Raw genomic sequence first — 15,573 nt, 5'->3', positions numbered from 1 at the left:
TAGAGATAGTCACCAAGGGCTCCAGATGCCAGGCAAAGGGGTCTGGATGTTATTTGGAGGCAGGGGAGACACTGTTCTCTGTAGAGAGCTGAGAGCACAGCCACAAAGCCACGCCTGCCTATACCTTGCCCTGGGACCTCGGACAAATTGCTCAGCCTGTCTGTGCCACGGTTTCCTCGTCTGTATAATGGGGATAAAATAATAGTACCTAGTGTACTAGTGTACTAGTGTACTAGATCACTGTGCAGATAAAAGCAGAAATGAGAGCACTTCTTTGCACAAAGCACATGTTTGATGATTATTAGCTACTGTTATCATTACTGTTACCATTCATTCATTCGCAACCATTTCCTGCGCTCTGACTGCCGGGCACTCATGCAGTCACTGGGGACACAGCAGTGAATAGTGCGAAGCTGGTGGCTTATGTTCTAGAGGGGCCCCCCAGACAGTGAGTGAGACAGACAAGGTGAGCCTGGTATTGGCCGGAAGAGAAAGCAGGGAAAGGCACTGGGTCGTGCTGGGTCAGGACGGGGCAGGGGTAGCAGCAGTTTTAAGTGGGATGGTCGGCAAAAGCCTCCCAGAGGCCGTTCCGGGGAAGACGAAGGGGGTGAGGGGTGCACAGGAGCGGAAGGAGCGCTTTTCAGCAGGGTGGTGACCCCACCGGAGCTTTGCCTGGGGAGGTTGGTCTGTCAGTGGCTGCACGGGGCGGAGGGGCTGGAGGAGAGACGGGAGGGGCGTGAGGAGGCCTCACCTCCAGGAGACAACTTGAGAGGTGTGTGAGGAAAAAAGTAAACACTTTCTATTTCTTTTTATTGTGTTCTTCTATCATTACTATTCTCGTGTGCCTTCCGTTATACACAACATATGCATATACACGTAACTTGGAGATATGGGCACAAAACATCCTTCTCTGCCAGGAGTGGAGGCCAGCGGTCAGGGCAGGAGCGGGCGAGGAGGGGGCTGCCCCGGAGGTTGGGGGAGGGGTCCGTGGGCCCGGAGCACAGCGGCCACCCGAGCGGGGCTCTGGGCGGTGGTCTTGACAGGTGTGGCCGAGGAGGGAGAGGAGTCTTCCCACATCCAGCCAACGCAGGCCCTACATTGGAGAGGCGGTGGGGCCGTGACCTCAGGGCCCTCAGGAGATGAGGGATCTGAGCGGAGCTGGGGACAGCCGGGGGCACTGGACGTGCATGATGGAAGCCAGGGCTGCAGAGCAATTGGGGACCCTCCACGGAGGCGTGGGAGACTTGAGGCCTGAGATGGGAGGAGAGCTCATTTTCCTGCCTTGTGGAAAGTGATGGCTCGTCCGTGTCATACAGTTACTAGTCTCCCCGGTGCAGTGGCTTTGCCTGGTCGCTCCAAGACAGGGTCTGATGGAGCAGGGATTTTATTTCATGCCCATAGCAGCCACCACCAGCTGGCCTTGTCACACTTCCTGGCATCAGGAGAACCAGCCCGAGAGCAGAGCCGTTGCCCTGTGAGGGGCTGTGCACCTCTAGTTTGCCTGTCCTTGGGTTCATCCAGCCCTTCTTCTGTGGTTGTCAGAGCTGAGGGCAGGTGTCCCTGGTGGGCCCTGAGGATGTGTGACCTCCGAAGGGGAGGGGCAGGGCCCAGGCAGGCCTCACTCCCCTCTCATCGGTGGTGACAAGTGTCCCCTCCCAGGCCGCACGGCCTTGACTCGAGTGCCTGTGAACAGTGGGCGGGAAGGACCGTCAGCCCGCGGCTGTTTCCACTTGGGGTTGGGGGCTAGGCTGGCTGGCTCTGGGCCCTGCGTATTCCGGGTGGGCCCCTGCCAGACTTGCATGGTGGAGGGGAGTCGATGTCTCAGGGCCTCTGAAGGGCAGTGACCCAGGACAGCATCTGCCTGTGCTCTCCTCCTCACAGCTGAAGTCTACATCGGCATTGGGAAGCCGGCAGAAGCCACAGCCTGTACCCAAGAAGCTGCCAACCTCTTCCCGATGTCCCACAACGTCCTGTACATGCGAGGCCAGGTAGCCGAGCTCCGAGGAAACATCGAGGAGGCCCAGCGGTGGTACGAAGAGGCCTTATCCATAAGCCCCACCCACGTGAAGAGCATGCAGCGGCTGGTGAGTCTGAGGGCTGCCGGGGCCTCCAGCCCTGGACCAGGGGTCCCCTGGGAAGCAGCACATAGTTCTTGACCCTCAAACCCTGTTCCCGTTCCAAAGGCCAGATGCACTTGGCCTGCCAGGCTGTCAAGGTGCACGAAGCCGGCGAGCGCCGTTCCTGTTGTAGTTTACACCAATGGAGCTCATAGGAATCGGCAGCGCACAGCCTCAGCGACCCTACCTGGGGGTCCTGATCGGTGTGAGGGGAGAGTCTGAGTCAGCGGTCTCCGGCCAGCAGTCCAAGCCACCCTGTGGCTCTGGGTTTAATAAAGACATATTTGTGGCCCTGGGCACTGTCATTGTCATCTTGGTCTCCGAGCTGCTTATAGCAGCCACCTTGGGGGTGTCCGCACCTTGGGGAGCCTTCAGTACAGAAGTCAGAGCACTTCACCTCCTGGGGGGCTCTCTTACCTTGAGGGAGCCGAGACCCCAGCCTGTCTCCAAGGCCACTGGCTAGTGGGAGCATCCTGTCAGAGGACGGGGGCAGCCCTACGGCGCCCAGAGGACCCAGGTAAGTCACCCCAGCATCCACACTGCATACGGGTGTGGTGGTTCTGAAACCGCACACGCCCCTCCTCTGGGTGCCCAGGCCAGGAGCCCGGGGCTGCCCCACTGCTCCCCTCCCTTCCTTGCCTGGGAGTTGGCCACCCGACCACCTCGGTTCCAGTCGGGCATGGTCAGTTAGACCACTCTGGAGGGTTCTCAGAACACACGTGGGGCACAGCGGCTGCACAGGAGCCGCTCGTCTGCTGTCCCCTTCCTGTGAGAGTCTGGACGGAGACTTGGAGATGAACCGGGTCCAGGGAGCGGGTGAAAAGCTGCTTTCTCTGGGCCTGTCGGCCAGACTTAGCTTCTGAATTTGTGTTTCATTCTTAGCGGTAGGACATCTCTGAGTTCATGAGCCACGGGAAGGGAAAAGCCCGTAATGCAGCCGAGGTGTCCTTCAGGTGGGCAGCCCTCGGGAGCCCAGCGTGTATGATCAGGGGGGTGTGACATGGAGGAGTGGGCACCAGACAAGGTGTCCAGGGACAGAGTTCTGGCCCTGCCGTGTCACTCGCTCACTCTCTGACTTTGGGGAAAGCCCATAAGCTCTCCGTACTCAGTTTCCTTTCTGTAAAATGAAAACATTCAACTAGATAGGCTGTGAGTTTCTGTCCAGTGCTAAGAGGATACGGTTTTGTAACTAATAAGTAAAATGTTCTCCAGAGGGTCCCAAAGGCTTTGTTCTCTCACCATTGCTCACAGTAACATCGCAAAATGTAGATGGAGCTGAGCAGTAACTACTGGTTTTCAGCAGAAGAGGGCCCAGGTGCCCAGCATTAGGAACCATGGGAAACGTATGCTTCTGAGTCAGATCTGGGTTCAAACTCAGCCCTGTCCCTGCCCCCGGGACACCTAGGGCTTGTCACTTAACCTCTAAGAGCCTCGGTGTTTCTGTGCATTGAGCTGTTCCTTACCCAGTTCATTTGTGAGAACAACATGAAATGATTTACATAATGAGGCCAGCAGAGCTCCTGGCACCTAGTAGGTGCTCATTAAATAGAAAACTGAAGACAATCATTTTCACTTTTAAAAATAAATCAGACCTTGTAATAATTACAATCATTTAATTTTCAACTTCCCTTTATGAGCATTTTGTAGTTCAATACAGCTTTATAAATAATTTTACATATTATCCAAACATTAGTTTGTTTGATTAAAAATATTCCATGGCTTTTCATTTTTGTCTCACTATCGTAAGAGGAATTTGTAAAGAGCTTTTGAGATCTCCCTGCTTTTGCTGAAGTATCACAGAAGACGTATAATCAACACCGAGTACCCAGCCTTTTTATTAAAAAGAGGCAGCGTGTTTCTACCCCGGGGCCTATGAATTATTCAGAGAAGTATTTCTTGTTCATCCCCAAGGGGAACACATGAGACAAAAGATCAAATAGGAAAATCGCACCAGCAAAGTTTTCTGTTTCACCTTTGGAGCTTGTCAAGACACCTGAGCTCCCTGCCAGATGCCAGATGCTTTCCTTTCTGAACGGAGCAGCAGTGGGCCCAGCGGAGGAGAGCTGGTGAGCGAGGGCCGGGTGATGGAGGGGCCCTGCCTGTTGGATCCCAGGCAACGACCAAGCCTTCTCTGGCCTGGAGACATTATTAGCTGCCTTGGAAATCTCACCAGGAGAAAATTGCGATAATAATAAACTCTTAAGACTTCTCCACGCATCCTGATACATTCAAAAACTATCCAGACTGGAGGCAGATTGAGACCAACAGGCCTACAAATTTGAGGAGTTCAGATTCTCGTGGTCCGAAACTGCCCAGTGACTGTGATTGTCGTGGGTCCCAAAGGGTGGCTTGGCCGGTTCCTTCTTGGTGACCTCGTAAACGATGCACGCTGGCCTGCGTCCTCCCAGCCCAGCCACAGCTGGCGGGAGCCCCGCTGCAGCCAAGGTCAGCTTCCCCTGCCAGCGGTGCTGCCAACTCTCCTGGTGCCCATGGAGGGGCAGCCCCTGGAACCCAGACCCCCAGCCCTGAAACACCACAACCCTCTCTTTCCTGCCTCCCACCCCAGCTGCACAGGAAAGCTCTGTTTCTTTGGCTCACCCTCTTTGTGCATAAAGAGGCATAATCTCAGCCCCAGACACATATGAAGCATGGGAAGGGAAACCTCTTATTGAGTCACAGATGGTCCTGCCTCTACCCTCGTGGCAGCCAGACTGGTTTGCAAGCCCCTAAGAGAAGACGAAGTGTCAGCAGGGAGATCAGAGGCCGTCTTTTTACCAGGTGACGTCCAAGGGAAGAGTCGGGGGCTCTAGACTTACGGGGCAGAGGAGGCGGAAACAGACATGAGCGTTGGCACCTGCCTGGCTCTCGGGAGTGGGGTGCGCAAGTGACAGGGTGGGCCAAGGAGGCCTGGCCGCCAGGCCACGGCGAGGGTCAGAGGTCAAGACTAGAAGGAGTTTGGAGGACCTGAGCCGCAGAGAACACCACCCCGAAGAACCAACCAAGGGGGTTCCAAGGGAAGGAACCGACTGCAGGCAGATTGCAGGTCATGGAAAAAGCCCAGAGGATGGAAAGTGCGTCTGCGTCAGCCCTGATGCTCAGAGATGAAGGAGAGGGGCCGAGGGACAGTCCGAGGGAGCCGATTTGAAGGAAGGAAGCCACGTTGTGTGTCACAGGTGGAGACCAGGGGCTGACGGTGGCCATGGAGAACGGTTAGCAGTCGGGGCGCGAGCTTGTTCCCTGAGGAATGATTGTTTGTTACCTTCTAGGGCGGGTTAGTGGGAGCATGTGCCAGACCGCCCAGCCCAGCTCGTAGGAGAGGCACGCTTTCAGAGAAATGCAAACACATTAATGTTGTTAAAAAGCAATAACGACTTGGAGGCAGATGGTATTCATTAAAGTATTAAATGTATTAAAGTTAATACAAGGTCAGACTTGACAACAGAAATGTAAATTAAACCCCAGTGAAAATTGACAGTTTTCTAATAGTTTCAGCCTTCACAGATGTGTTTAAGTTCACATACAGGGCAAAGAAAGAAGAGAAATAATGTGTTTAATATTAATAATGAGTTAGCACAAGACAAGAGAGCTGAGTGTGGGCAGATAGTAAGGGAGTGGTGAGCTGACGGGATAAAGAATTACAAAGTGATGTTGTTGACAAGGGGAGGGAATCATAGAGTGATCAGACTTTTTTCCAGAAAATCTAAAGGCATATTTTCATATCATTTTTGCATAAGTGTATACCTTTACATACATTTGCATGCCATGGTAAAAAGCCTTTCACTCCCAGGACCCGAGATAAATTAATGAAACATAGAGCAACTGTTTCCACACCAGTAACCCTGTGATCAGGAGGAGGGGTAGAGGAGGGAGATGGGGCTCACGGCGGACTAAGGGCAGAGGAACGGCCTCTGGGTGATATCACCCAGGCCAAGGACAGGCACGGACTCAGGGTCGACAGGGACACGATGACCAGGACAGGGACAGGCTCTGCAAACAGGGCCACCTGCTTGCCCTCTGATAATGTCAGCCTGGGCTCCCGAGGGCAGTGTGTGAGATGGGAGGGTAAGAAAGGAACAGAGCCAACAAGAGAGAGATGAACGTGGAAGGAAGCCAGAAAGGCTGTGTGCCGGGAGCTGATGTTGGTAAGACTAGAGGGGAAAATACTGCTGAGAAAGTAACTTATCCTGGAGCACATTACCAATGAACTCGACGGGTCGAAAAGAGGTGTGAAACAGAAGCAGATGGTGGGGGTCGCCCAGGGCGTGCTGGGGGCCGGGGCCGCACGTGGAGGAGAGGGAGACAGGCGTGCTCTGCTCGGGCGGCTTAGGGGAGGGTGTGAGCTGGAGAGGGGCTGGGCCCGGAGAGCCCCGCTCGCGCCCCAACCCCGCCCTGCAGGGAAGGAAGAGGACTGACGTGTCCCCAAGGGATGGGCCTCCAGCTACGGCAAGATGAGGGTCTCTCAGAGCTAATGCCGAAGGGGGGAGAAACCAGAGGGAAAGCACCAGGGACCACGCCCTTGAATGTCAAAGGTCCCATGACAAGGCTGGACACCTGGACAGGGACAGAGGCCATCCGTCCTTCAAAGGAGGGTAGCTAGGAGACCAGGGGTGGGCGGTGTGAATTTCACCCGCTCTGCCACAGGAAGTAGTGAGAAAGGCCCACTGGTGGAGCTCCCCAAAGAAAGGGGAGGACGATGGGGAAGAGAGACCGTCGGAGGCCAGGGGTCAGGCCCCAGGGGTCCACCCAGGGAGTGGGGCGGAGGCCTCCCTGCCTCAGCCTGAGGGCCCCATGATGGTGGGTTGTATGAATAGCTCGGCAAGGACCCACCAGGGAGGCTGCAGGGGGTTCTTGCTGAGTGGAAAGACAGTTTGGGGGCTATTTTAGGGGGCCAGTTGAATAACAGAATAGGCTTTTTGTTTGGGGCATGAAGGGTCCAAAAGTGCTGGTTGACCTCTGTGGATGAGGCGTGAAACACCCCTCTCCCCACACCCCAGTTCAATCCAGACAGCTCCAGGCTAAAGATTTCAGCACAGGTGTCTTCGAGGGTTTCCTCCGTGATCTTACGTTTTCAGAAACATCAGAAATCTGTAGTGACATCAAGCATGAGAACTTCAGAACGGGTGCTGCAGTTCTGTTCCCGGAGCACATTAGTAGCAAAGGCTGGAAGAGAACGGTCGCGCTGTTGGAAAAGTGCATTCTGTTATGAAATACCCGGAGGCACGCCACGTTGGCTGGAGGTCTAGAAGGAGGACCTGAAATGCGCGGTGAAGTGGGACAAGTCTTCTGGATGGTTACTACATTTTAAGTTGTTTTCACAGCTCTAAAGTTTGAGCCAGAAGCATCCTAACAAGGCTAACGACATTGCTTGGAGATGGCGGCAGCTCTTCTGAAGTTCAAAGAGGGACCTGAAGTCGGAGCTTTCCTTCAACTGTCCTCAAGCTTACACGCTTGTCTACTGTGCGAAAATACTTCATCCCATTGCGCATGACGAGCCAGAAGGGTGGCAGGCAGGGCAGGTTTGAATCAAGGGAAAGAGGTGACTCCGGCTTGCCTGAGGCAGCTTGCACTGCTAAATTATGAAACTTTGGTGTTTTTCTCTCTCTCCCTCTTTTAAAGTGTTTCATGAGATTTGGAGGAAATTGCTTGTGTCTATTTTATGATTTAGAAGCATGTTTTCCAGTGGATGCCCCTATTGGAGGAGAGATGCAGCATGAAGTTGTGAACTTTTCAGGGTGATTCCAGAGGCGGCAGCTGTCTGTGTATCTGTCTAGTTTATCCATCAGTTTAGTCAGGGGTACCCAGGGCCCAGGGCACAGACAGGGCAGGGCTCCGCATCCTTCCCTTGGAGAAGCCAGTCTTAAAGAAGGGGACTTTGATCCTTACTGTTACTCTGGATAAGACCCAGGTACAATTAAGGTAATGAAGCCGAATGGAGATACCCTTCCCCTTGCAAATGCTGATCTTGAGAAACGGATCTCTTTCATCCAAAGTATCGATTTCTCTCTGTACATAGAAAGAATGATTGGCGGGGAACAAAACACTACCATCGTCTAGTGAGAAGCCGTCTCATCTATTAATTGTATTTCATTTACTTTCAGGATTTTTAAAATGCTTTTAAACATAAGGAGAACAATTGTTTTCTTTAAAGGAAGACTACTGAAATATCTAGATGTCCACCTTTCCTACTCATCTGTGTGCTATTGACAGTACTCTTTGAAAAGTGTACAGGCCTTAACTTCTCTACTGTCTTTACTGACAGTATTTGGGACTCATACTAACAGAGGAGAGGAAACAGCAGGGCCTTCTACCAGATGCTTAGCCCCTGTTCTTCACTCCAGCTTCCCTCCCATCCCTTAATGGTACACACTGCCTCTGAGCAACTTTGACAGCTTCAGGCCCTTCCAATAATTTTTTTTTTAAATAGATTTATTTATTTATTTTTGACGGTGTTGGGTCTTTGTTGCTGCGCGCGGGCTTTCTCTAGTTGCGGTGAGCCAGGGCTGCTCTTCGTTGCGGTGCACGGGCTTCTCATTGCAGTGGCTTCTCTTATTGTGGAGCACGGGCTCTAGGTGTGCGGGCTTCAGTAGTTGTGGCACGCGGGCTCGGTAGTTGTGGCTCGCAGGCTCTAGAGTGCCGGCCCAGTAGTTGTAGCGCACGGGCTTAGTTGCTCCGCGGCATGTGAGATCTTCTCCGACCAGGGCTCGAATCCGTGTCCCCTGCATTGGCAGGCAGATTCTTAACCACTGCACCACCAGGGAAGTCCCCCAGGAATTATTAATAATTAGCATGAATATAACCTTAACCTCTAAAAAGAGATGTAAAACCTCATTCGCCGTATCTGATGTTTATTCTTGCGGTATGAAATATGAAGTAGAGAATTTCATTTTTACTGATGGGGACGCTGCCCTTGGTGACCTGCCCTAGGTCATATTTCAAGTTAGGAGCAGAGCCAGGACAAGAAGGTAGAGTCACTTAAGAGTCTCCAGCTTGAATGATAGGACAGCACGGAGGTTGAGAGCATGGCGCTGGAGCCAGCCCGCCTGGGTCCCAGCTTTGTCACTTACCAACTGTGCGGCCTGAGATAAGTCCCTTAATCTTTCTGTACTTCCATTTTCTCAGCTATAAAATGGGGATAATAATGGTGACCCCCTGGCAGTGTGACTTTGCAGGTTAAGTGAGTCACACAGGCTGCCTAGCGCTCCATAAGCACTAGCTATGAGCGTTACTACCAGTCTCCATAATTTAGGTCCCACCTGCCCGTGGTGGAAGCCTCTCTGCCTCGATTTGACAGGGAGTTCTTTTCTGAAGGAACTGACCATGGGTGTGGCTTTCCTCCTGAACCAAATGTCAGCAGTTGGAGGAGCTGAAATAAGAATATATCATGGCCCGTGCTTGGCTGAAAGCATGGTAGTACACTTTCCTTTTTAAGTATTACTTTCTGTTTCTGTTGAGCCTGTAGCCCTGGTTATCAAGGCTGAAAGGAGTCAGGGAACGGTGGAGGCCGCAGCTGGCCTGACTTGTTGTCAGGTAGAGGCGGAAAGCATCTCTTCTGACTGGGTTCAGGGGGAGGCCCAGCTGGGCCAGACCAGGGCTGCTGTGGAAGATGGGTGCCCCCATGGCCAGGGTGGGATGGGCCCTCGGCCTGTGGGCAGGGGCGGTCAGGTACCAGGCATCAGCCTGGGCGGCAGGAAGGGCAGAGCCTGTCGTGGAGCCCGGCTCAGGTGTCACTGCCTCTGAGAAGCGTTTCTTGGCCCCCTACCTACCCACCCTGACAGAAGGGCCCTCAGCCCCTTGACCTCCCTCCCCGGAAGCACTGGTTGAACCAACGCGGACTTGTTTGCTCATGGGTCTGTCTGCTCCTTGGGGGAAGGCGCCCTGCCTGAGGCAGCCCAGTGACCGCATAGACCAGGGGTGGCCGGCCGGCGTGGGGCGGGTGGGGTGGGGAGGAGGGAGGGGGGAGAACAACTACAGGCGACCGTGAACTTGACAGATGTCATTACTCCCCTCTTATGAGTGAAGCCCCCCCAAAGCCTGGGTGCTAATTCCCTTGAGTAGACTCTGAGCGGCTCTCGTGGGAACATGCTGGTTCCGGCCGGGCAGGTTAACTAGGTCTTTGTTGGCTCCGCCTCGGCACAAAGTCCCATCGACCACGAGGACAGGAAATGACATTGAGGTGGGACTGGAGACCGTGGAGGCCCGGACAGGGCTAATTGTTGCACCTCCTGGGGCAGCGGGATCTCAGAGAGGACTTGCTGGGCTGCCAGGCAGGGCTCCCGTCAGGTGTGTCAGCTTAGTGGTTACCTGTGGACCTGCTCCAGGGGCTGAACATGACAGAAGGCTGGAGGGGCAGCCCTCTGTTTGGGGGCCCTGGGAGGGGGAGAGCGACGGCCCCTCTCACGTTCAGACACTCTGTCCTGTTGTCCCCAAGCACATTCTTCTGTGTCAGACCCTGAACCCCATTTGGGGAGCATGGTGGTCACCATCCTTAGACCACAGACGGCCATGGGATGCTACTGGAGTCTACAGTGGCCTTCCTTCCTCACAGGCGGCATCGCAGCGAGAGAGGCCCGGGCCGAGGGCGGGCAGGCACCCCCGTGCAGCTGTCTGCCGGGGCTGCGAGGCTCTCTCAGTGCAGTCGGGGAGGGTCACCTCTAAGAAACAGACTCACCTGACCAGGCCCACGAGAGACCTAGTTCCAGACCAGAGATCAAAATGGTAATGTAAAAAGAATCCACCATTCCTTGGTCGAAGCCCCTGTGCTCTGTTTCCCCGCTCCCCAGAGGAACTCACCTGCCAAGCTAGATGCCAGGCCCCAAGGCCTGACTCAGACTCAGGTGCCGGGGAGGCTGAAATGGCCACCCCGGGCGGCCAGGGGCACCAAGGCAGACGTGTTGACGTGGCAGCCGCCGAGGGGTTGGAGCTGCGTGGACCCACACAGAGCTTCTTCCTGGGCCAGAGCTCTCCCACCTGTTACCTCCCCTGTAGGCCAGAGCCTCCCTGCTTATGTCCTGTGGCTACAGATGAGCCAAGAAAGGGGTAGCCTCAGCCCTGTGTGCCATGCAGGTATCATTAAACATCATTTCCTGTCTGAAAACAACGGACCTCCAAACCCCACTCCCTCAGGCCAGGTGAATTCTCTTGTAGTGGACTTTCTGTTGGTCACCCCGAAGCCATCTCTCCCCAAGGACACTCTTTTGTCCCTTGGTGGTGACTCGGGACACATCCTCAGCCCTTCCTGCCGGTTCCCTCCGTAGATGGTGAGCCTGGTGTCCCGTTCAGGGTGAGACCACCTTCTCCTCTTGGTCCCAGACTGAGGGGGCCTCTTCTTTTGCCCCTGACCCCCACCCCAAACCCAGATGAAAGCAGCTTCCTTATTTCCACAGCACCAAGATATCGTCTCTGCTCTCACGTCTTGCTTGGGTTGGGGAGGGGAGTCTTCTGAGGAAGGGAGGGAGAGGCCACATTGCCCTAACCGGCTTTGCAGAGCACCTGCACCCGTCTTTGGGCGGGAGGTGACAGCAGTGGCAGAAACAGTCAAAGAGCGAGTCTGCCGAAGCGGGTCAGGGGAGCGAACCCAGCAGAGAGGACCTTTGTGTGGGGACGGGGGGGGCAGGTATTGGGAATGACTTGAGGGAAGAACCAGGTAATTGAAAGGTTTTACGACACAAGCTATGTCTTCACATCCTTTTGAAACTGTGTGCTTCTGGCTTGTTGGGAACGTGTGTCCTCGTTGGAGCAAAAGGAGTGTCGCCTGGGAATCCGGAACGTGTGCTGTACATCCCCATGATTCCTGTGTGACTTGGGGCCCTTGTTCCTGCCACCCCCCGCCCCCGCCAGAAACCCTCCCGCCCCAAACAGCATCAGTCGGTGCAGGGATGTTCTCTGCAGACATTTTCTGCTTGATGATTGGGTCCATCCTCCCACTGCAGCATTTTCTGGGTGCTGGCCAGGGAGCCGTGGCATCGGGCCACCCCTGCGTTCCCCGAGGACTGAAATCACAGACCCAGAAGCAACACAGACCCAGGGCAGGCTCTGAAATGCAAGCCATGTCACTAGGCTTTCCTTTGCTTCAGCTTAAGGAAAAAAATGAATTCTGTGTTTAATTCCTATTTTGTTTTGGAGTCTTAGATGACTAATTACAGGCAGCGTGGTTCAGTGTCTCATGAGTAATAATGATCTAAAATTATTTAAAATCTGACGTACTCTACCCAAAGCATTTCTTCTTAGAAATTCTGCCCCATTATTCCAGGACGATTTGACGTTTCGCTTCCACTGCTTTCCTGCCTTGCCACAGTTATTGCTCCCTAGCTTGGATCAGGAATTTGATCCAGATTTTTTCACTTAGCAGGGTCCTTCTGTGTTCTCAGATCCCGGTTCCTAATTCCCCCTCCTTATTTCAGGCCTCCCAGGATTTTAGCCCTGCTGCTTAGCTTGGATTCCTCAGCACCCTCCTCCCCCACGCAGCCTGCCTCTGAACTCAGCCAGAGGGCATAGCTGCCACCACTTTCTCATGGTGGCATTTGGAGCCACCCGGGCTGGCAGCCTCCGACCCGTCTCGTGCCCGAATTGCTTCCCCATCATTTGGGGCTGGTCCCAGAGACGCCCCTGCTAGCGTTTCTGGGCTCTCTCTGGGCCATGTCTCTCTCATGTGTTGTCCGGACCTTCTGACAGTCTGAGCTTAAAACTCTTCAGCCCAAAGGTCTAGGGAGGACCTCCCGTGAGACGTCTCCCCCAGGTACTGCTTCTGGTTTTTCTTCACCGATATCAAGGATGAGGGCCTAGGGTGCACAGGTGGCAGATGAAAGCCTTTGGACCTGATGCTCCCCAGGCAGTGGAAAGCAGTCCGGGATTTAGAACGCCAATGGAATTCCCTAGTCTAAGCATCCCCTTTTACAACTGGGGAAGCTGAGACAGACAGGGGAAGGGACTTGCCAAGGGCACAGCACTGAGTGGCAGACCCACCAGGAATCCTGATTCCATCACTTTTGAAGGTTTCACGCCCACTTTCCTTACCTGTAAAACGGGATAATAGCACTTGCCTTCTTGGGTTGGGGGTGGGGTGAAAGGGATCGGCTCTCTGAACCCTTCCAGGGTGACCCTGGCCCCAGAGAACTCTGCCCCTTGCTGTGGTGGGAGGAGTGGAATTTCTCACCATCTTCTGGGGATTAGAGGGCTCGACTCTGTGACTTGACAGTCAAGCAGCAACTGCTGAGCCTGTCTCCTTTCTCTTTTGCTCTCAACTGCAGTGACGTCTCCGTCTCTCCTCTTGCCTCTCACCTTGCCCAGAGGGGTCTCTCCCTGCTGTGTAGCTGTAGCATGCTCACAGCTGCCTGGGCCCTGGATATGCCTGAATCGACAGCTTCAGCACTGGTTTAGGAGCCCGGGCACATGCAGAAAAGTTTCTGGGTTAGCCTTTGGTGTCCCTCCTGCTACCAAGGGGGTGGGGTGGTGGTGAAGGATTGCTTTAGGAGGAAGGAATGCCACATGCACCAATGACGAAATACCAAGAATCACCAGGTTTCAGGCTCTGGGAAGGTCATGACTTGGATCCAGATGTGCAGAAGCCTCCTCTGGGGCCTGTCATCGCAGACCCCTTGCTCTTAGAAACCTGCTGACCAAGGCGGGGTACAGGTGTGCAGGGGCTCCACGCTGGGGTATTTGGTGAGAAGGCTGCCCGGGGTCCGGAGGTGGCCTTGCCCCAAAGTGCCTCCAAGGCCTCAGCTGCCTCCTGGGGAGAGAAGAGAACTGCAGTCTGAGAGACCCCTCACTAGCTCTCAGATCTGGGCCTCAGTGTCCAGAAAGCCCAAGACTCCAAGAGTTTAGCAACGCCCTTAGCTCGACAGCTCCTCCACCAAGGTTCCTGGGACTCCGACCACTTCGCCCCATGGTTACTTTTCCCCTTCACTTCCCGCCAGGTCCACTGACTGTCCCATGGTCCCTCTCTTTCCTGCTCCAGGCTGCGCCCTCCCTCCCCTTCCTCATCAGCTTGGTGTTTACATAACACCTGTCTCTTTTTTTTTTTTAATTAATTTATTAATTTATTTATTTTTGGCTGTGTTGGGTCTTCGTTTCTGTGCGAGGGCTTTCTCTAGTTGCGGCAAGCGGGGGCCACTCTTCATCGCGGTGCGTGAGCCTCTCACTATCGCGGCCTCTCTTGTTGCGGAGCACAGGCTCCAGACGCGCAGGCTCAGTAATTGTGGCTCACGGGCCCAGTTGCTCCGCGGCATGTGGGATCCTCCCAGACCAGGGCTCGAACCCGTGTCCCCTGCACTGGCAGGCAGATTCTCAACCACTGCGCCACCACGGAAGCCCCAACACCTGTCTCTTAAAATACCTTTGCAGGTATTGTTTCTTTTCAAGCCTCTCAGAACATCAGCTAGTCACCCAGAAGGCTTGTAAAGCAGGAAAGGACTCAGTATTTGAGCCCCTGCTCCGTGTCAGGGGTTGTTCTAGCTTTACCTAGACTCCGATGGTATCTGACAGTCAATGCGACCTTGGTTCTCGAGAAACACGTGAACTGTCCCCTCTTCATGTCTCCTGGAGACCTGATTCTCTTGCCAGCTGGCAGCCTCCCGGGTTGGGGGGGGTGGGGGTTGGGAGGGGGATAACCCAAGCTGATAACAGCAGTGATTGCTTCTCCGAGGAATCGTGGACACGCACACACTAAGCCTGGGATCCGGCCTTGCCAGGAGGTCAGTCTTGATTAGATCCGTAACGGAAATGGTGGCTGATATCCTTCCAAATGAAGCACAAACTGCTGGCCCAGCCCCACAGGGGAAGCTGTGCGGTACGATGCTGTGTCTTTCTTCATCAACAAAGGCGTGAAGCAGGCCTGTTGTGGAAAACGGCCCCTCCCCTGTAGGGACCCGGGTCCCCGCAGGTTCTCTCTGATCCTCCACGTCCGGGCAGCGGGCATCCGGACAGAAGCAGGAGGCTAGAATCAAAGTGCCAGCAAGCGATCCCTGCGGGGATGTTGCAGAACAAACGAGAAGCAAAATCTGCTTCTTCCTAAGGACAAACATGCATTTTTCCAGGCCTTTCAAAGCCGGGCAGGTCAATGGAGTTATACCTGGCTCTCTAATTAGAACTCCCACGAGCTGTTAGGTTCTGTACCTGCTGCCTGGTGTCTTACACAAAGGGGACGAATCTGCTCCTGCCTCTGGAATGATTAAAGCTGCAATCCCATCCTCCTTGCTGCCAGCAGCCCCTCCAGTCACCCCCGACCACCACGCACCCACCCACGAGTATGACAGGACGCAGCCCGGTGTACAAGAAAGTTGGCTTTAGGGAAATCCAGGCTCAGAAGGCCACGTTGCCCAATGATCCTTTGGAGACTGGATGGGAGAAGACAAAGGCCAGGTGTCGGAGGTGTTATGAGGGCATTTCAATGATGGCTTAAGCTTCCCCGAGTCAAGTTGCTTGATGACAGAAGAAAATGGGCCTCTCTTCTCTCTTT

General features: G+C 54.3%; 1 protein-coding gene across 8 annotated transcripts in view; it reads left to right on the top strand.

Moving 5' to 3' along the window:
* Positions 1-15,573, top strand: part of TTC7B (tetratricopeptide repeat domain 7B) — a 240,435-nt gene that overhangs the window by 206,458 nt on the left and 18,404 nt on the right. For 7 of the 8 annotated variants that reach the window (XM_036842602.1, XM_036842601.1, XM_036842604.1 and 4 more), the window contains one exon: positions 1,882-2,084. In XM_036842602.1, coding sequence (XP_036698497.1) covers positions 1,882-2,084 — 203 coding nt within the window. Of the gene's footprint in view, positions 1-1,881; positions 2,085-2,183; positions 2,478-15,573 lie in introns of those variants that run through there. The other variant, XM_036842603.1, reaches the window with a different exon arrangement.

The sequence above is a fragment of the Balaenoptera musculus genome, chromosome 2 (assembly GCF_009873245.2).
Source record: "Balaenoptera musculus isolate JJ_BM4_2016_0621 chromosome 2, mBalMus1.pri.v3, whole genome shotgun sequence".
NCBI lineage: Eukaryota > Metazoa > Chordata > Mammalia > Artiodactyla > Balaenopteridae > Balaenoptera > Balaenoptera musculus.
This window is presented reverse-complemented; position numbering and strand designations above follow the sequence as displayed.